The 21903-nt window shown below is 47.2% G+C and overlaps 1 protein-coding gene and 4 non-coding genes across 5 annotated transcripts; all 5 read left to right on the top strand.

Annotated features, from left to right (window-relative positions):
• Positions 1-11735: 11735 nt before the first annotated feature.
• Positions 11736-11807, top strand: TRNAD-GUC (transfer RNA aspartic acid (anticodon GUC)). The gene has a single exon. It is a non-coding gene; the product is annotated as a tRNA-Asp (tRNA).
• A 430-nt stretch (positions 11808-12237) lies between these two features.
• Positions 12238-13660, top strand: LOC142578092 (uncharacterized). The gene has a single exon (XM_075687510.1). The coding sequence runs from the start codon at positions 12253-12255 to the stop codon at positions 13462-13464; it is 1212 nt and encodes a 403-aa protein (XP_075543625.1). The 5' UTR covers positions 12238-12252; the 3' UTR covers positions 13465-13660.
• Positions 13661-16928: 3268 nt separating this feature from the next.
• On the top strand, positions 16929-17000 carry TRNAE-UUC (transfer RNA glutamic acid (anticodon UUC)). The gene has a single exon. It is a non-coding gene; the product is annotated as a tRNA-Glu (tRNA).
• Positions 17001-21597: 4597 nt separating this feature from the next.
• On the top strand, positions 21598-21669 carry TRNAD-GUC (transfer RNA aspartic acid (anticodon GUC)). Its single transcript has one exon. It is a non-coding gene; the product is annotated as a tRNA-Asp (tRNA).
• A 162-nt stretch (positions 21670-21831) lies between these two features.
• Positions 21832-21903, top strand: TRNAD-GUC (transfer RNA aspartic acid (anticodon GUC)). The gene has a single exon. It is a non-coding gene; the product is annotated as a tRNA-Asp (tRNA).

Genomic DNA, 21903 nt, shown 5'->3' with positions numbered 1-21903 from the left:
TGGTCGTCGTTACCGACGCAGTACTTGGGTGTGCCTCTCGGAAATTACCGTGAACCTGAATCGTACTGCCTCGATCAAGTTTCGAAAGCAAAGGAAAAGGCTTATGGGTGGAGAGGAAAGCAATTGTCAATGTTTTCTAGAGCCACTGTCTGCAACCTCTTTTTAGTGTTTAAGATATGGTAAGTTATGAATGTGTTGTGTGCTGCGAGGGTACGCGTAAAAAATTTTCGCGGACTTTTCGCTATTTTCATTTGAGCGTCTACCTGGGAGAGGATGAGTCGAACGAACTTGTTCCTCCCTGTCAAGGAAAGTGGGCTTGGTCTAGCTCATTTGTTTCTGCGACAAGTCGTGTCACGTTTTGTGTTTTTGCAAGATCAAAACGACCCTTTTCTCCGAACGGTGATACAGGTACGGCTGTGTAGACAAATACCAGGATTCATTGTTTCGACTGTTCACAACATGCCAGGAGCCGTGACTGGTTACCTGCGTGAAGTGGTATGTTCATATAGGATGTTGAATGTACGCTTTTCACAGCAATACCTGTCAACTGTTACAAAGAAAAAACTATACAGAGATCTCGTAGACACGATGTTCCCTGCACCTTTGTACAGTCTTCCACACCGTGGAGGCCCAGGACAAGACGTCCTAAAGAGAGTGAAAAAAATGCCAGTACGGCCGTCAGCTAAATCTTTCTTCTTCAAATTACACACAAACACACTTCCCGTTAAGACCTGGCTTCATGAAAAGGGTATATTCATCCCCTGGACCACCGACTGCTTATTATGTAAAAAACCGGAAACCATAGAACATGCATTCCTAGACTGCTGGGACGCCATCTTTCACTGGGATGTTCTGCAGAGAACATTGAAAAAACACTTACCCCTAGACACATATGGAATACGCTTCTTACCGATTGATAACACCCAGGATGTCCCGTATGACCTTATTATGGTCCTGAGCCTCCACGCAATGTGGAAAACTAGACTGCAATTCTAAAACGGAGACATTGTTGCTCGACCGGTTCGGGAAAATTTCATTGAGAGTGTCGTGTGTGTGAGAGATGGTTTCAAAGCGCTGCCTGATCCACCACAATGGATCTCTGTATTTGATGAATTAGCGTTGTTGAAAAGATTTTAGTACCGTGTTGGCCAAAGCGTGGCTCAAACGTTTTGTCCTTTGTAAACCATGATTTAAAATGTTGAAGTCGGCAACAAAGAAAAAAAAGAAATCCTCGTTAGTATAGTGGCCAGTATCCCCGCCTGTCACGCGGGAGACCGGGGTTCGAGTCCCCGGCGAAGAGTGTTTGTTTTTTCATTCTTTGTAGGCGCACGCGACGGCGCACTCGACACTCCTCCCCAGTAGCTGTCTCTATTTTTGTGCGCAAAATCGCGTCAACGTTTTTGCGATTTTTTTTTTCAAATCGTCTATATACTGCTTTAGCTGGCACTTCGCATGTCTCCTCGTTAGTATAGTGGCCTGTATCCCCGCCTGTCACGCGGGAGACCGGGGTTCGATTCGCCGACGAAGAGTGTTTGTTTTTTCATTCTTTGTAGGCGCACGCGACGGCGCACTCGACACTCCTCCCCAGGAGTTGTCTCTATTTTTTCCCGCTTGTGGGCAAGAATGCGCCAGCGCTTTTGCGATTTTTTTTGTCAGATCGTGTATATACTGCTTTAGCTGGCACCTCGCATGTCTCCTCGTTAGTATAGAGGGATTCCACTTCCAGCCACCGCAGTGAACTGTCGCGGAATGTCTTGCTCCCCAGGAGCGGTTACAGCGGCCCTAGGCCGCGGTTCCCGGCCAACGGAAAAGCCTTCGCCGGACTACCAGATGGTTCTACCACAACTTCCTTCAGGTGCTAGTGTTTTGAACACTATTTTTATCCACGGCGAAGTTAAAGCACGGCCTTACCGTGTTGAGCACTTCAGAGACGCGCTTTCAAGACTGATGCTGCTGCCGGAAGTGGTGGCCCTCGGGGCTTATGAGATGAATCATGTGTGGTCCGTAACTTTTTCGAACGAGGCGCCACAAAGGAAGATACTTGACGCTGAAGCATTTCTTGTTAAAGAACATCGATGCGTGGTCGTTGACCCGTGCAATCAGGGTGTCAGGCTCAAGCTATTCTGGCTGCTGCGCGGTGTTCCTGATGAAGACGTACGAACTGCATTGGCACCGTTTGGGAGAGTGACCGAAGTGACGAGGGAGAAGTGGAAAGTACAAGGCTGCAACGACAAAGGAACCACGACACGGTCTGTGGTCCTTAAACTCAAGCCCGGAATGACAGCGGACGACCTACCACATCAGCTTCGGGTCGCGGAACCCCTGGCTCTCGTCATTGTCAGAGCACCCCTCTGCCTCCGGTGCCGTGGCACCGGACACATTAGACGAGAATGCCGGGTTCCAAGCTGTGGGCTGTGTCGTCGCTTCGGCCACGACGAGACCCAGTGCGTGAGAACGTACGCCAACGTTGCTGGTACAGGCAGGAGCGAAGACACATCGGAGCTCCTTATGGGTCAAGAGGATGCCGAGGAGGCCGCTAAGGAAGCAGCTGAAGGGGCGGATGCTCAGTCTACATCTCTGGAAATGAAGTCCGAACATGTGAACTCGGAGGGGACTGATAAGGACGACGTGCCGCATTCTGCACCTCCACCAGCCAAGGTTCAAGTGAAGCAAAGTGGTGTTGAGGCGATGAGTGCGTCTTCAAATATCCAAGCAACCCCAACCACCGCGGTTGAGGAGACAGTCAGCATCTCCGAGAGCATGGACATGACTTCCGAAGCTAAGGGTGCCGGAAAGCGGTTGCGCGACGATGTTCAGGACCGCAGCCGAGACACCGACGGCGCGGGTACCGAAAGACCGGCACAGAAACCCCGGACAGGCCGACGGTCGACGTTGAAGGTCAAATCCAACGTGCCGCCAGACAGACGGCTGCCACACGGGCCACCTCCGCTAAGGCGGAGGTAGTGTCCCGGAAAGAACTTCCAAAACCCGATTTTTGATCGGGAATGGGCCAGCGACTACGTGGGTTGGCAGTCGTCTGCTCGAAAGGGAGGGCCATGTTCAACGAGCATCACTGCATACCAGAGTCCGTATGTTTCCTAAGCAAAATTGTGTAGGGGCGTACCCTAAATATAACTAAAACAATGGCAGACACTATTAACCTCACCAGTCCGCTTCGTTTGGCGACATTAAACGTCAGAGGGTTCTCGCAGAGGCGAAGACAGTGTCAGATAAGTCGCATGTTACTTGAAAAAGAAATTGATTTGATGGCTGTCCAAGAAACAAAAATTGAATCTAAAGAAAAAACGGCTAGATTGGTGGAAATTTTCAGAAATAAGTACAATCTATGCGTTTGCCACGCGAGTAGTACTTCTGGGGGCTGCCTTTTGTTTATTAGAAATAGCATTGCGATAACAGAGCAACAAGTTGCTTCATGTGAGGGGGGGCGTTTGTTTATTTGTGATTTTTCTTCTTCTGGATTGTTGTGGCGGGCGGTTTGTGTATACGCCCTTAATAATGCTCGAGAACGTGAACAATTTTTTATCTGAGGTCTTTCTTGCGGTGTCAAAGACACGTTCTAATGTTTGGCGACTTCAATTGTGTGTGCCGGTTGATAGATCGATTGAAAAAGCAACTTAGCCAAAACAAAAGTGCCGCACTTCTGCACGAAATTTTGTGCGATGTTGATCTTGAGGATGTTGGGAGTGTTCTTGGTTCTTACAGTCATGTGCAATATACGCATTTTCAAGGAGACAGCGACTCAAGGTTAGACCGCCTCTCTCTTCCTGTTCACTTAGTTCCGCTACTTTCTGAATATGGTGTAGAATGTATCAGTTTCAGTGATCATTCTTTGGTAATGGCTCCGATAGGTATGAAAATGAAAGAACAGAAATTTAATTGGCACCTATGGAAACTTAACGACAACCTTTTGCAAGATGAAGTATTTCTTAAAAGAATAAAAGAGAAATTAGACGCTGTTCTCCTTGAGGATGCAAAAAATGTTGTAGAAGCTTGGGAGATGTTCAAAACCGAAGCGAAAACAATTGCTTTAGAGAGAGCATGCGTGTTGCGGCAGAAACAAAAGCAAGAAGAAAAGCAACTGCAATGCACGTTAGAATACCTGTTGATCATGGAAAGCGGCGCGGCTGGTATATTTGCACATGATATCAAAGAACTTAAAGCGATACTTGAAGTGATTGATGAAGAGAGATATCGTGGCGCGGTTTTAAGATCACGCGCTGAACGTGTATGGCTGGGTGAAACGCCCACCAAGCGAGCTTTAAGTGAAGAGGTACGCTATGACCAAGGAAGTAAACGAAATCGTTTATCAAGTGCAGCTTACAAATGACGGGGAAATGATAGAACGCGCTTTCGTTGACTACTATAGCACGCTGCTAAGCAAGAGGACAAGCGATATCTCTGCACTTAAGACTGAATATTTACCTGTGATGCCGAAAATTGATGGCGAACTTAAGGATGCCCTTGAGAGGCCGATTTCGGTAACAGAAATTGAAAAGGCTATAGATGACCTTAGTGTAAGGAAATCGCCTGGACCGGACGGACTTGGGGCAGCGATATATAAAATTTTCAAGGTTTAAATGGCTGAGGCTCTGCACCGCGTCATAACCAAGTGTTACGAACAAAAATGGACGCCTCCTTCTTTCCGACAGACACATGTAGTACTGATACCTAAATCAACAGATTACATCAGACTACAATCCGTAGAGGCCTACCGGCCAATAAGCTTAGAAAATATTGATTATAAAGTATTTATGAAGGTGCTCGCCCATCGCCTTCAGAGTGTAGTGAAATCTCTAGTAGGTGCACATCGGACATGCGGTATAAAAGGCAGGACCATATTCACAAATACACATCTAGCGCGAAGCATACTTGAAGGTTGCGATGCGATGGGAGATCATGTAGCTATGCTACAACTAGATTTGGCCAAAGCTTTTGACAGGGTTTCACACGAAATCTTGTTTATGCTTCTTGATTATGTTAATGTCGGATCAGTCATTTTGGATGGGGTGAAAATGATGTATGATGGTTGTACCACAAACTTAATTATTAACAAATAACTGAACAAACTGAGCAGGCGGATTGCAGTAATGTCTAGCATAAAGCAAGGCTGTCCGACCTCGGCATTGCTCTTTGCACTTTATCTAGAACCTTACTGTTTAAAGTTACTACATAGCCATAATATTCGCGGGTACACATTCCTTGGTAGAGAAATAAAGGTGTTAGCTTATGCCAACGACATAGCAGTGTTCTGTCGCGATAAACAGAGCATTGCAGAAGCTGTGAGAGAAGCCCAAGCTTTTTGCAATGCTTCCGGTAGTGCCAAAAGTTGGTAGAAATGTTCACGGTTTTGGCACGGGAATCGCCCAGATGCACCACAAGTCTTGCAAAATGCAGTAGAGTGTATTACCCGGCACTTAGCTTGGGGTTCTGCTCAGTGCCTACCGTGAGCCAATCGAATACTGGACGAGCGAGAGAGACAGAATGAAAGGGCAAACTGACAAATGTGGGAGGCCGCAGCTTTTCGATGTTTGCTAGGGCCAAAGTATGTGATATCTTTTTAGTAGCTAAAGTGTTCTACGTCCTGCAGGTGCTATGCATGAGTCGCTCTTCGATTCAAAAAATACACAGAGTGTTTGCGGAGTTTTTTGGAGTTCGGTATGGGAACGCACGAGCAGAAGTAATTTGTTTCACACATTGCGCAATGGGGGACTTGCTTTAACGCATTTGTTTTTCAAGCAACTTGTGCCGAGATTTGTTTTCTTCCGCGACCAAAGCGATGGGTTTCTGCGAACGGTAATCCAAGTGAAATTGCGCGACGCTTTGCCCGATTTTGTATATCGTCGCACGCAATCAAACCGATGGCACTAAATGGATATCTGCGTGAAGTTTCCATGGCGATACGTCTTCTAAACGCTCGTTTTTCGAAAGACTACTTGGTTGCAGTGTCACGAAAACAATTGTATAAGGATCTTGTCGAAGTGTTTGTACCTACACCAGTGTATCGTTCTATGTATTACTTAGGGCCTGAACGAGATGTTTTCAAACGAGTCAATAATATGCCTGTACGAGCTAACGCAATATCATTCTTTTTCAAACTGCATACCGGCACACAGCCTGTTAAGCCATGGCTAAGAAGTAAGGGCTTGTTTGTCCCATGGTCAGACAACTGTCGTATATGTAACAAGGAATGAACTGTCGAACATATCTTTCTTGACTGCCACGATGCCCGCTTTCTTTGGGACATCCTGCAAAGAACATTAAAAAAGGAGCTTCCTATCAATGCGTTCGGAATAAGGTTTTTGCCATTTGCTGAACATGACGGTGTGCCGGTAGACATGTTGATGCTATTGTACATGCAAAGCGCGTGGCGAACTCGTATGGCTGTACGAAATGCTGATGTTCATGCGAGGTCAGCAATGTATTATTTTATTGAGAATGTTAATTATACAAGCGAAGTGTTTAAACTGCTAAGTGATCCACCCATTTGGCTTTCGGTGTTGGACAGTTTGGCTTCGATGAAGCAAGTTTAACACGACACGTCAGGCTTACTAACGACTAGACGTTTTAACACTCGTTTTTATTTGACAATATTTGTATGTACTTGCCAAGCCGGTAATAAAGAAAAAACAACCCTCGTTAGTATAGTGGCCAGTATCCCTTCCTGTCACGTGGGAGACCGGGGTTCGATTCCCCGACGGGGAGTGGTTTTTTTTTCTACTACTTTTCTATTTTAGGCGCACGTAGCTGCGCCAACGACACTTATCCTAAGTATCGGTCTGTGTCTTTCGCGGGATTGGGAGTAAGGCTGTTGCGAAACACTTTTACGCTTTCAATCCCAACGTGTATAGAGTGCATTAGCGAACGCTTCCCATGCGTCCTCGTTAGTATCATTCCACTTCCGGCTTTCAAGCGTAACGGTCGCGGGATGGCTTGCTCCCACGGAGAGGTTTCGGCGGCCCATGCGGGCCGCGGTAACAGGTTGTTTGCTTCTACTGCCGAAGATTATCAGGTTATTCTGCCCAATCTGCCATCCGGACGCATCGTCGCGAACACCGTTTTCATGCACGGCGACCCAAGAGCTCGGCCCTACCGTGTCGAAGACTACCGGGACACATTGGCCAATCTAAGTGTGCTCACCGACGTTTTGACGTTGGGGGCGTATCACTTGAACCACGTGTGGGCTGTAACAATGACGAGTGCTGACGCCGCTCAGAAATTGCTCACCGCTGTCAACGTGAAGCTAAAGGATCGCCTATGTTTGCTCATCGATCCTAATAACCGGGAGGTTCGCTTAAAGCTACACTGGTTGCTGCACGGCGTGACCGAGGAAGACATTCGTGTGGCCCTGACACCCCACGGGAAAGTGTTGGAGGTGACGCGGGAGAAGTGGCGGGTGCAAGGCGTCACTGAAAAGGGCTCGACGACTCGCTCAGTTGGACTGGAATTGCATGGCGACGTCAAAGTCGACGACATTCCGCACCAGCTCAAGATAGCCGGAGAGCTGACTCTCGTCGTTGTTCCAGGCCGCGCTCCGCTCTGTCTGCGCTGCAAGAGCACCGGGCACATACGTCGGGACTGCAAAGTGCCGCGCTGCAGTCGTTGTCGCCGCTTCGGCCATGAGGACGCGGACTGCCCAAAGACGTACGCCAGCGTGACCGTACCAGTCCAGGCAAACGACGCATTGGACCACCTCATGGATGAGGCAGACTCCGAGGAAACAGCTGGAGTGGGCCAAAACCCCACTACTCAAGATGGTACGCCGAACACTCCACAGGACGCCCTCCTTGAAGCACCAGGTAAGCCCGAAGCCGGGCTTCTGCATGAAGTCGTGGAAGACCGGAGCAAGAAGGCTGCTTCAACTAGTACCGGCCACACTTTTTCCGGCGGAGCTGTAGAGGCTACTCCCGAGGAAGTACCGATGACAGGCATCGATAGCAACAGTACCAGTGCGACCGCAAAGCGGCCCCACGAAGCAGGCGAAAAAGAGAAGGGGCCCAGCGCCCTCGCAACGGACGAGCCGCCTGCGAAAACGACTCCCGTGCGGCACCTTCCCCTTCGGCTGCGGCCGAACATTTCGACGGGACGCAAGACGGCGGAAACGCCGCCTTTGCCGCCCTGAGGTCTGCACCATGACAAGGCACCCAGGAAGAAAGCGCAGTAGTGAGGTGAGCGTCATGCCCCCGGGTTTTCACCACCTCGCAATGATGTCTATGGATAGGTCTTTTCGTCTGGCCACATTAAACGTACGTGGGCTTGCCTCAAGGAGGAAGCAAAGTCAACTGTACCGACTAGTTAGCGAACATGACCTGGACATTCTAGCAGTGCAGGAGACGAAAGTCGAGGGCGACGACGAAACCGGGGGCATGGTGCGTCAATTCTTAGCGCGATACTGTGGTATAGTGAGCCATGCTGTGGGAACTTCTTCCGGGTGCGCTTTGTTCATCCGACATAGCCTTGGAGCAAAAATAGAAGCAGTGACGTCACGCCCGTCAGGTCGGCTTATTGTCTGCGATTTTTTATTATCCTCATTGGAATGGCGCGTTATTTGTTTGTACGCGCCGAATGTCGCTGAGGAAAGACGCAGATTTTTCGATCAGCTAAAACAGTATACCCAGTGTAATAGGCTCCTCATTATTGCCGGTGATTTTAACTGTGCTCTTTCAGCCCGTGATAAAACTAGCGCTCGACCGTACAAGGATGCAAGCACCATGGCCCTTAGCGATATGATAAGGGACGATGGTTTGGAAGACGTGGCTGAATGTCTCGGTGGTGGGAGGACTACGCAGTACACCCTCTTTCAGGCAGCCAGCCACACCCATCTTGACAGAGTGTATGTGAGCCTTGATTTGATACCCCTTTGTAAGGAGTACCATGTGAGCGCACTTTCATTCAGTGATCACTGTTTGGTCAGCTTTTTAGTAGCAAGCACGAAAGAAAAGAAAAAGGGCTTGAGTGGCAACTATGGAAATTGAATTCGAAATTAGTAAGCGACGAAACGTTTACAGCAGACGTAATGAAGCAAGTTGAAGAAATTAACGCTGTTGGTAACACGACATCTGGGAAAAAATGGGATAACTTCAAGCAGGCGGTTAAAATCAAGGCTTTAGAGCGTGCGAGCGCTACATGCAGAGAAAAAGGAGCAGAAGAAAAACAGATGCGCCGGAATCTAGAAAAATTGATCAGTGAGGAATGCAGGATGCCTGGCATGTTCATGGACGATATTCGCGCACTGAAACATAAAATAGAACAGTTCTATATCGAAAGATACCGCGGTGCTTTGGTGCGGGCAAGGGCTGAAAGGCTGATAATGGGAGAAACACCGTCGAAAAGAGCGTTAGGCTCAGAAAAGTGGCATGCGCGCCGCAATCAGATAGCGGAAATCGAGCATCGCGGAAAAGTCAGCGACGCAGCAGAAGATATCGAGCGTGCTTTCATCGAGCACTACAGTGGTTTGTTCACCGACTGCGCAGTCGACGCTGGTCGTTTTAAAAAGGACTTTTCGTCGTTGATGCCAAGGCTCGATGAAAGTACGAAAGAAATATTGGAGGAACCAATTTCGGAAGACGAAGTGAAAGGTGCTATTGAAAGTATGCATCCGGCGAAGTCCCCTGGCCCTGATGGTCTAACCTCAGCTTTTTATAAATATTTCAAAGGTGCGATCTCACCAGCCTTAGCGGATGTATACAACGAAGCATTCCAGCTCAAAGTATTACCCCCGTCCTTCTCATCTTCCCACACTATTCTTATACCCAAGTCAGAAGATCCCGTTGCATTGAGAAGAGTAACTTCTTACCGCCCAATTTGTCTCACTAACGGAGACTATAAGATAATGATGAAAATCTTAGCAAAGAGATTGCAGACTGTCATTGCGAAGCTTGTGGGGCCGCATCAAACGTGTGGCATTAAAGGCCGCACTATCTTCTCAAATATATACGTAGCACGCAGTGTCCTCGAATGTTGCGATGTAATGGGTGCACGAGTGGCAATGCTCCAAATTGATCTCGAGAAAGCGTTCGACCGGGTGCCTCATGACATTCTTTTGTGCATTCTAGATTATGTGAATTTGGGTAGAATAATTAGAGAGGGGGTTGCCATGGCGTACCGGGACTGCTCGACGCGGCTTATTGTCAACAAGATGTTGGGAGCACGAATCGAAGTTAAGCGTCAGGGCTGCCCTCTCTCGCCGCTGCTGTTTTGCTTGTATATCGAGTCGTTTTGTTTGCGTGTCATGGAAAATGACTGTGTCCGCGGGTTTAAACTGCACGAGGTTGAAGTCCGCCTGTTGGCTTATGCAGACGGTATTGCTGTGTTTTGCACTGATTTGGACAGTATAACACAGGCTGTCAAATGTGTTGAAAGTTTTTGTGCTGTGAGCGGCAGCGCGGTAAACTGGGGTAAGTGCCTGGGATTCTGGCACGGGGATTGGCGGGCGACCCCAGACACTTTTGCCAACATGAGTTTCGTTACGACTCCGGTGAAATAGTTGGGTGTTCGCCTTCAGTGCTACAAAGACAGTGAGTCGTACTGGAGGAGTGAAGTGGATAAGCTGCGGGACACAGTAAACAAATGGAATGGCTGGAATTGGTCTATGTTTTCTAGAGCCACAACTTGCAACATATTTTTAGTGAGCAAACTTTGGTACATCCTCCAAGTATTGCATTGCTCAAGGGTAAACATCCAAAAAATTCACCGGGTATTCGCAGTGTTCGTGTGGGCATCGTCTTGGGAGAGATCAAGTCGCACCAATTTGTTTCTTCGAGTTCGAAATGGAGGACTTGGATTGTCACATTTGTTTTTGAGATAGGTAGTCAATCGCTTTTTTTTCTTCAGGGACGCAAAAAACCCGTTCTTATACACTGTTTGCCAACTTCGCCTGGGCAAACACTTGCCCGATATGGTTGTCTCAGTGGGCAGTTTGCCAGGGAGTGTTTATGGTTTTCTACGTGAAGTTGTGGTTTCATGCAGGCTTCTGTCAGCGCGTTTTTCTCTTCAATATTTGAGTGAAGTCAACCGGAAGAGACTGTACACGGACCTGTGTGATGTTGTTCTTCCTGTGCCTTTATATCGGTCTCTCTACAGAGCAGGCCATGGGCACAATGTTCTAAAGCGGGTTAAGGCGATGCTAGCACCGTCAGGCGCTAAGACGTTCTTTTTTAAATTGCACACTGGAACGCTGACTGTCAAACCGTGGCTGGCTGAAACAGGGTTCTTTGTTCCTTGGGGCACTCCTTGTACAATTTGCAGTCGGGAGGAGAGAATTGAACATGTTTTTCTGTATTGTTGGGATGCTGTTTTCCTCTGGGATGTGCTCCAGCGCACAATCAAAAAAGATTTCCCCCCAGATGCGTATGGGATTCGCTACTTGCCAATAGAAAGTGATGATGGTACCCCATTTGATATGATCATGCTTATGGCCCTGCATAGTATTTGGAAATGTAGAATGGCGGTAAGGCACACCGATCTCGATGCAAGAGCGGCTCGCCAGTATTTTAAAGAAAGCATACGGAACTTTGTAGAGGAACAAAAGTTGCTGGAGTGCATCCCAGAGTGGTTGCCACGTGTGGAATTATTATTGGCGATAAGGGAGTTTTAGCACAAGCGCGGCCGGACAAGTTCTGCGGTCGTTTTTAACATATTGTGAGTGTGCCTTTTGATTATTTGTGAATGTGTATTTTTTATCCGGGCCAATAACCGGCAATAAAGGAAAAAAAAAATCCTCGTTGGTATAGTGGCCAGTATCCCCGCCTGTCACGCGGGAGACCGGGGTTCGATTCCCCGACGGGGAGTGTTTCTTTTTTACTTCTTTTTTTTTAGGCACATGTAGCTACGCCCGCGACACTTATCTGCAGCATCTGTCTCTATCTTTCGCGCGCTTGCGAGAAAGATTGCGCGACAACTTTTGCGCTTTTATTGCCATCGTGTATATAGTCCTTTAACTGACTCATCCCATGTCTCCTCGATAGTATAGTGGCCAGTATCCCCGCCTGTCACGCGGGAGACCGGGGTTCGATTCCCCGACGGGGAGTGATCTTTTTTACTTCTTTTTTTTTAGGCACATGCAGCTGCGCCCGCGACACTTATTTGCAGTATCTGTCTGTATCTTTCGCGTGCTTGTGAGAAAGATTGTGCGAAAACTTTTGCGCTTTTATTGCCATCGTGTATATAGTGCTTTAACTGACGCCTCCCATGTCTCCTCGTTAGAAGAGGCTTGTTCGAACGGCCACGTTTGCGATGAGCTCCGCTGGAAACAGCGCATCGGCCCTTGGCCGAGGATCACACCCACCGTCATCTACCGATTCCGGTAATTATAAAGTCGTTCTTCCTCGTCTACCGACTGGCAACACCGTCCTCAATTCAGTTTTCCTGCATGCTGACCTGGCAGGGCGGCCGTATCGAGCCCCGGACTTTCGCGATGCTCTCCTGTCAGTGCTAAATGCAACTGACATACTCGGCGCTGGACAATACCAGATGAGCCATTTGTGGTTGGTGACATGCGTTAATAGCATCGCGAAACAGAAACTTGTCGACAAAGGCGAGTTGTTGGTGAAGGGCCTCAAGTGCCTTGTCATTGACCCTGAATGCAAGAATATCAAGATGAAGCTTCTTTGGCTTCCCCCACACCTCGAACAGAGACGGATTGTTGAAGCGCTAGAGCCATATGGCACAGTGCAGTCCATCACGAGAGAAATGTGGCGGTGTGACGGCATGGAGGGCTGGCAAATGACTAACCGAGACGTGGCGTTCACATTGAAAGATGGCGTTTCTGCCAGTAATCTGCCACATCTGTTGAGCATATATGGCCACCAGTGCCTTATCTTGGTACCTGGCCGACCACCACTTTGCCTCCGGTGCAACAGAGTTGGGCATATCCGGCGACAATGTCGAACACCACGCTGCAGTAACTGTCACCGCTACGGTCACCCTGAAGATGCATGCGTCGGAACCTACGCTGACAAGCTTCGTGGAAATAGACCAGCTGAGGATGATACCATCCCCGATCATCTCATGGACGTGACCGAAGTTGTGGATGCAACTGGAGAAACACTCCCTGAGACTCATCGACAAGAACAGATTAAGCCGTCATCGGCTGACATTAGCCTCAGCCAGAAGCCTGCGAGCGAGGATGAGACGAAGGCGCCTGACGACGAACCATCTGTGTCATGGGCAGAATCGCCACCAGTTCAAGATCGCCCACCGTCAGTGGAATCTGGATCGATGTGCGAGGCCGCTAAGAAGCGTCCAGCGCCATCTGACAATTCATCGCCCTCGGGAAAAGAGGCTCGCGTTCCCAAGGTGTCAAAGTTGACAAAACCGCTCCGGGGAACGCCTACTCCTGCAGATGTCCCTTGTGTTAACGTGCACCATAAGGCCCATTGTGCATCACCTCATCAAGAAGGGAGTGGTGCACCTCTGGAGCAGTGTTTAGACGCTGCACCTACATAGGTAATCATGGCGGGCGCTCTTCCCTTCCATTTTGGCACTTTAAATGTCCGTGGCTTACGAAGTAAGCGACGGCAAGTACAGCTTCTTCATTTGTTACGCAATAGAAAATTAGACATTGCTGCTATCCAAGAAACAAAGATTGAATCCGATGAAAACACAGAAGCAGCTGTATCTCCATTTCTATCTGACTATAATGTTTGTGTCAGCCATGCAGTCGGCGTTTCCGCAGGCTGTATGTTATTTGTTAGAAAACATTTACCATGTGATTTGCTACATTTGTTTACAGATAGGGAAGGGCGCCTAATCTGTTGCGATATGGATATCAGTGGTATGAGCTTTAGATTTGTGTGTGTTTATGCTCCGAACAAGTTACGTGAACGCGAGTGCTTCTTCTTATCTCTAGAACATCATTTCTGTACTGATCGCGCATTGGTCCTCTTTGGAGACTTTAATTGTGTATGTAACGCGCAAGATCGTACGTCACTGAAGCTGAGCCATGATCCAAGTAGTGATGCATTGCAACGCCTGATATGTGGTTATAAGCTTGTGGACATTGGGGAAAATGAAAAGGCAGGATGTCGATATACGCACTTCCAGGGCACCTCGCATGCAAGGCTTGATCGAATTTACGTTTCACTTAGCGCACTACCTCTTATATATGGTTACACTGTGCACCCTATATTCTTTAGTGACCATTGCCTAGTCTCAGCATCGTTTGGCAGCCGTCGGTATCAAAGTCGGCGTATGTGCTGGGAGCTGTGGAAGTTTAATAACCAATTACTTTCGCGTGAGTGTTTCTTAAATCGTGTTACTGAGCTTATAGCTCATGCATCATGCCGCAAGCACTTGCCACTATTTGCTGTGTGGGAATTATTCAAACAGGAAGTTAAAATGATAGCTATCGAAGAATCATCAATATTGGCCTTTGAAAAAAAGAATAATTACAAAACATTGTATAAACTTCTGAGTGAATTGCATGAGCTTGAATGCCTACATCCGGGTCAATATATTGATGATATTCATAAGGTCAAGGCACAGTTACAAACTTTGAACGCAGAAAAATACAGAGGTGCACTAGTGCGTGCGCGAGAGCAGCGTTTCCTGGAAGAACAGCCTTGCAGTAGGGCCCTTGATGATGAACGCCGACACGCGCTGTCTAAACAAATCCTACATATAGAGTATGGTGGAATCATTGTTAATGACCCTACTCTAATAACTAAAGCGTTTTTCGAGCATTATCAAAAACTATTTCGAGACCACAAGCCATTGGATACAGATGCTGCCAAAAAAATTGTATCGTTGCTGCCCCAGTTAAATCAGGATGATTACAATTACACAAATGAAAACATTGATATCAATGAGGTAACTTCATGCATCGATTCGTTAGCGAAGGGCAAGACGCCCGGCCCCGATGGCCTTACTGCCGAATTTTATCAGTGTTTTCGTTCCCTCTTATCACCATTATTACTTCAGGTGTACCGTGAGGCCTTGGAAGTAGGTTACCTAACCACCACAATGTACGAAGGACACACCGTCCTTATAGCCAAAAGCGATGATGAGACTAAATTGCAAAAAGTTGACGGATATCGGCCTATCTCCTTATGCAATGTTGATTATAAAATTTTTGCTAAGGTATTAGCTAACCGTTTGCAAGTTGTAATAAGATCTGTGGTCGGTGATCATCAAACATGTGGCATCAGAGGCCGGTCCATTCAGACGAACATTCATGTTGCGAGATCGGTGCTAGAGTGTGTAGCTGAGGGGTTTGGACAGGTGGCAATGGTACAGCTAGATCTGGCTAAGGCGTTCGACAGGGTAAATCACTCATTCCTGTTTACTGTACTAGAGCATATAAATATCGGGTCCCTGCTCCTTAGAGGCGTCAGGATATGTTATGCTAATGGTTCAACGAGGCTGATAGTGAATGGCTCTCTCTCCGATTCGATTAGGCTTGCATCATCAGTACGACAAGGATGCCCTTTGTCACCGCTCCTGTTCTGCTTGTATTTAGAACCACTTTGTATGAGCATTGTTAAAGAACAAAATTTCCAAGGGTTTAAATTACTCACTAATGAGGTACGGGTTCTTGCGTATGCAGACGATGTGGCCTTTTTTTGTACAGATAAAGAGAGTGTGATGACTGCTCTTGCAATTACAGAAGAATATTGTGCGGCTTCTGGTGCAAGCGTTAACTTTGAAAAAAGTTCAGGTTTTTGGTTTGGATTATGGGCCACAATGCCATCACATTACGCAGGCATTCAATGGAAAGAAGATCTGCGTTATTTAGGTGTGCCTCTCTCACAGTATAGAAATAGCAACGCTCATTGGTCGGGAGAAGTTGGCAAAATTCAACGTAAAGTGAATTCATGGCGAGGGCGGAATTTGTCAATGTTCTCTCGTGCTGAAGTGTGTAACGTTTTCTTAGCTTCCCGTCTTATGTATGTGCTGCAAGTACTGCACTGCTCACGACTTCGCCTTCAGGCACTGCATCGCGTATTTGCAACATTTATTTGGAGTTCCAGTTGTGAATCGATGCGGCGCGTCAATCTGTTCCTCCCTCTTGAACGTGGTGGTCTAGGATTAGTCCACCTCTTCATCAGGCAAATTGTTTCACGCCTGTTTTTCTTTCGAGACAATGACCATCCATTTTTGCGTGAAATGTTGCAACTCCGTTTAGTTCATTATATTCCTAATATAGTAGTGTCATCAAATGCCAAAGATGTCCCACAGGCCCCTTGGGGCTTTCTTAAGGAGGTTGTTGACACATTTCTTTTCTTGAAAGTTAGATTCAGCCTGGAGTACGTGTTCACTGCGAGTCGAAAAGTAATTTCTGCGGCACTGGTGGACTCTATTTTCCCAGATCCTTTGTATCGTGAACCTTATTTAAACCGACCTTATCAGGATGTACTTAAGCGCGTCCGAAAAATGTGTGTACCTCCTGGAGTAAAAACATTTTTCTTTAAATTACATTCGGAAACACTCCCTGTTAAAACTTGGTTGAATTCGAGGGGTTGCTTTGTGCCGTGGTCAACAAACTGTCGACTCTGTCCACGTGCCGAAACCATAGATCACTGCTTCATAGACTGTAGGGACGCTGTATTCTTTTGGGACATTCTCCAACGGACGCTCAAAAAGGACATTGACATGACCCCATATACAATTCGGTTTCTACCGTTTAAGGTTACGGGTGGTCCTCCCTATGACATGTTCATAGTACTTGGTTTACATAGCCTATGGAGAAGTAGACTGTGTGACCGCCATGCCGAAAGCCCGCGATCTACAAAGTCCTTCTTTCGCGAAAGTGCTGCTTATGTAAGAAGTGTCTACGCTGCGCAGGAACCTCCGCCAGACTGGATGCTCTTGTTGGATGCATGTGTGTGTTTGCCTGAGTTTTAAGTGTGTAGTCGTGTCCACTTTGTAATACACCTTCAGTTTTCTTTTCCATGTAATAAAGAAAAAAAAACTCCTTGTTAGTATAGTGGCCAGTATCCCCGCCTTTCACGCGGGAGACCGGGGTTCGATTCCCCGATGGGGAGTGATCTTTTTTACTTCTTTTTTTTTAGGCACATGTAGCTGCGCCCGCGACACTTATCTGCAGTATCTGTCTGTATCTTTCGCGTGCTTGTGAGAAAGATTGTGCGAAAACTTTTGCGCTTTTATTGCCATCGTGTATATAGTGCTTTAACTGACGCCTCCCATGTCTCCTCGTTAGTATAGTTCGCGGCTACGTTGACGGTTTCAACACCGCTTTTCTGTCTGGTGGAACGTTGGGCTTGGGCTTCAATGACGCGCGTCGAGTCGCCACCGTTTTCGTTGGCGGTTCCACAGACCCAACGACGTCTTGTCTGTCCGCGTCGTCCGTTGTAGCTTCGCGTCATCGTTTGCCGACTGCGCCTTCGGTGGATTGCACCGTGACGTCCATGCTTTCCGTGTGTTGGCTCGCTGGATCCTTTGAAGGTTCACCGTATTCAGCGCTCCCACTTGTCTTTTCAGGCACTTCCCTGACGTCGGGCTTTTCTACAAGGCTATGGTCTCCTTGCTGTTCATTTTGTTGCGGATACGAAGGCATGTCTGCTGGTCGCATCTCCTTTTGAGTCACTTGACTCGACGTTCCTGCAGCTTCTTCCGCGTCGGCTTCGTCCATGACGAGCTCTGCTGCGTCAGTTTTTCCAACTGGTCCTGTTACACTTGCGTACGTCTTCACACACGAACTCTCGTCATGCCCAAAACGACGGCACCGAGCACATCGAGGGACACGGCAGTCGCGTCGTATATGTCCCGCGGTGTGACACCGCAAAACACACTGGTGCTCTTCCTGGCGCAATTAGCAACGCCAGTTCCCCACCAACACGAACCTTGACGCCTGGATGGAGCTGAATGCTCACCGTCCGCGTCGTCGTACTTTTCTCGCGGATGGCATTCACACGCCACTTTTCTTTCACGACATCTGTTACCTTCCCGAACATGGCTAGTGCAGCACGTACATCTTCATCGGGAACATTGAAAAGCAGCCAGTGCAACTTCAAGCGCAGGGCTTGGTTCGCAGGGTCAACTACAACACAGCGGCGACCCTTCACCTTCATTTCACCGATGGTCAGAGCCTTCTTCACGCCTTCCGCATTCTTGAAGGTGACGGCCCATACGTGACTCATCTGGTACGCCCCCAAGGCTAGTACCTCAGGGAGCAATGTCAGACGGTCCAACGTATCCTTGAAGTCTTCAACTCGATAAGGCCTGGCCCGAATATCGGCATGTAAAAATATGGTATTCAAAACTGTACGACCTGTAGGCAATGTAGGCAAGATGACTTCGTAATCTTCACGTTCAGCAGGCACCGCATTCCTGTTACCGCGGCTATTCATTGCCGCAAACAACGCCCCATTAAAATACCCCACTAAGGGATAAGAGTGCCTCACGCTTAATTGCAATGGTGCAAGACCATAATCTAGAAGATATAGGAAATATATTAACTAATGGGACGCAGCCAGTCTTTACACACTACCAGCGTGCGAGCCACGCGAGACTGGATAGGGTATATGTTTCATTGCATTTAGTAGCGGCGTGCCATAGTTATGACGTTAAACATGTGTCATTCAGCGACCATTGTTTGGTGTCAGTCACAATTGGGACGCATAAAGAGGCCTCGCGCTTTAATTGGAAAATGTGGCTATTTAATGACAAGCTGCTGCATAATGAACCATTTGTAGAGTGCGTAAAGGAAAAGTTCGAACAGCTATTGGCGAGACATGATGACGTGATAGAACGGTGGGAGCTTTTTAAAGAAGAAATAAAGATTTGTGCAATAGAAAAAGCGAGTGTAATGAAATACGAAGAAAGGAAAAAGCAGAAAGAAATACAACGAGAATTGGATTTTATGTACAGAATAGAAGCCGATAGGCCTGGTACATTCACAAAGCAGATCAATGAACTTAAAAGCCAACTGGAGCTTATCGACGAAGATAAGTACAGAGGAGCGGTTATCCGAGCAAGAGCCGAAAAGCTATGGCTCGGCGAAACGCCCACAAAGCGAGCCTTTGCAGATGAAAAGGCTTACGCTAGGCAAAACCTAATACGGAAAATAAGTTATAAGAATGAAGTCACTGACGAACAAGCAAAAATAGAGAGAGCGTTCTTAGAGCACTATAGCGAATTATTTCGAAGAAGTTGCGATGTCCCGGAAGAGTTCGAACGAGATTTCCTTGCCAGCATGACAAAACTAGATGATGTTGACCGCGAATCTCTGGAAGAACCGATCAGCCAGAAATAAGTTGAAGAGGCCATTGACGATTTAGGTCGAGGGAAGTCTCCTGGACCTGACGGGTTGGGAGCGGCCTTCTATAAGGCCTTCAAAAAAGATGTGAGCGTAATCTTGCATCAGGTAATTGCTGAAGCATATGAACGAAGATATGCACCCCCATCCTTTGGCCGGTCGCATATAGTGCTCATTCCCAAAACGGAAGACCCAGGGAAACTGCTGTCAGTAGGGTCTTATCGCCCAATAGCATTGACTAACGTCGATTATAAAATATTTACTAAAATCTTGGCAAAGAGGTTACAGCGAGTTATAACACGAATTGTAGGACCACATCAGACATGCGGAATCAAAGGTAGATCAATCTACACAAATATTCATGTTGCACGAACCATTCTAGAATGTTGTGATGAGTGGGGCGAGCATGTAGCAACGCTGCAGCTTGACCTACAAAAAGCGTTTGATCGTGTATCCCACAATATCCTTTTCGCTGTTCTTGATTATGTAAATGTTGGTTTGGTGCTTTTAGATGGAGTTAGGATATGTTATGCTAACTGTACCGCTAATCTTATAATAAATAAGGATGTAAGTGAGAGCTTTCACGTACGCTCAAGTGTGCGCCAGGGGTGCCCTTTAAGTCCTTTATTATTTGCGTTATACCTTGAGCCATTCTGCAGAAAAATTATTTATAACAACAGTATTACAGGTTTTCGTTTGCAGTCAGCGGAAGTAAAACTGCTAACATATGCGGATGATATTGCTTTGTTTTGTAGCGATAAGGAAAGTGTCGCGACTGCGGTAGCGGACGTTTTATCGTTTTGTAAAATGACGGGTAGCGTCATAAACTTTGATAAGTGCCTAGGAATATGGCATGGAACATGGGAAAACACCCCACCTATTTTTGTGAATGTGAAGTGGACCGTTGCGTCGACAAAGTATCTTGGGGTGCCGCTTGAGCACTACAAAGAGACTGCGGGATTCTGTGAAGACGAAACAAAGAAAGTGCAAGAAAAAGCAGTTAAATGGGGTGGCCGTAGTCTTTCAATGTTTGCCCGCGCGACGGTCTGTAATTTATTCGTCGTTGCAAAAGTGTGCTATGTAATGCAAGCATTGTCTGCGACTAGATTGCACGTGCAGCGTTTGCATAGGGTACTGGCAGTGTATGTATGGGGATCAAAGTGGGAGCGAACCAGTCGAACAAATTTATTTCGATCCGTCAAAACAGGAGGGCTTGGACTGGCACATCTGTTCTTGAAACAGAGAGTGTTTCGTTTTGCGTTTCTTAGAGACCAAAAAGACCCATTCCTCATTAATGTGATGCGACTGAGACTAGGTACGGCTCTTCCTGAATTCATTATACCTAGTTGTGTAGTCAACAGTGGCCCTATGAGCGGATTTCTGAAAGAAGTGATATGGGCATTTCGGTTTCTGAAGGTACGCTTTTCAATGGAATACCTCAGTCACGTTCCTAAAAAACGTCTGTATAAAGATTTAATTGATGTAGTTCTGCCAGTACCGCTGTACAGATCTATGTTCAGTTTAGGTACTGAAAGAAATGTGCTGAAAAGGGTAAGACGTATGCCTGTCAGGCCATCGGCAAAGTCTTTCTTTTTTCAACTACATTCCAATACACTACCAGTAAAACCGTGGCTTCAGGAAAGAGGTATTTTTATTCCCTGGTCTCTAGACTGTTTACTATGCCATCAGCAAGAAACAATTGAACACATATTCATAGACTGCTGGGATGCCTTGTTTCACTGGGATGTCCTCCAGCGAACTATAGAGAAAGAGTTCCCGATAACACCCTATGGCATCCGTTTTCTCCCAACGGAAAACGAAGGAGGAGTGCCTTACGACATGTTTATGTTATTAGGGTTGCACAGCCTGTGGCGCACGCGCATGGCCGTTAGACATGCGGATGTACATGCTCGAAGTACTCGTGAATATTTTATTGAAAGTGTCTGTTACAGAAAAGAAGTCTACGATGCTCAAAATGAAAAACCAGGATGGATTAGATTATTGAACGAGCTTGCTAAACTTGGGCGGTTTTAAAGCCACGTGCACACCAAAGACTGGTGGCATTTTTACCATTTGTAAAGTGTGTATATTTTGTATGTACCATGAAAACGGTAACAAAATAAAAATCCTCGTTAGTATAGTGGCCAGTATCCCCGCCTGTCACGCGGTAGACCGGGGTTCGATTCCCCGACGGGGAGTGATCTTTTTGCTTCTTTTTTTTTAGGCACACGTAGCTGCGCCCGCGACACTTATCTGCAGTATCTGTCTGTATCTTTCGCGCGCTTGTGAGAAAGATTGTGCGAAAGCTTTTGAGCTTTTATTGCCATCGTGTATATAGTGTTTTAACTGACGCCTCCCATGTCTCCTCGTTAGTATAGTGGCCAGTATCCCCGCCTGTCACGCGGGAGACCGGGGTTCGATTCCCCGACGGGGAGTGATCTTTTTTACTTTTTTTTAGGCGCATGTAGCTGCGCCCGCGACACTTATCTGCTGTATCTGTCTGTATCTTTCGCGCGCTTATGAGAAAGATTGTGCGAAAGCTTTTGAGCTTTTATTGCCATCGTGTATATAGTGCTTTAACGGAGGCCTCCCATGTCTCCTCGTTAGTATAGTGGCCAGTATCCCCGCCTGTCACGCGGGAGACCGGGGTTCGATTCCCCGACGGGGAG

This window comes from Dermacentor variabilis, chromosome 4 (assembly GCF_050947875.1).
Source record: "Dermacentor variabilis isolate Ectoservices chromosome 4, ASM5094787v1, whole genome shotgun sequence".
NCBI lineage: Eukaryota > Metazoa > Arthropoda > Arachnida > Ixodida > Ixodidae > Dermacentor > Dermacentor variabilis.
The sequence above is the reverse complement of the archived record's forward strand: the minus strand, read 5'-3'. Positions and strand labels throughout refer to the sequence as shown.

Bases quoted from the DNA above. Each gene is read 5' to 3' on its own strand.
- LOC142578092 (XM_075687510.1), top strand. From the start codon at position 12,253: ATGAGCTCCGCTGGAAACAGCGCATCGGCCCTTGGCCGAGGATCACAC.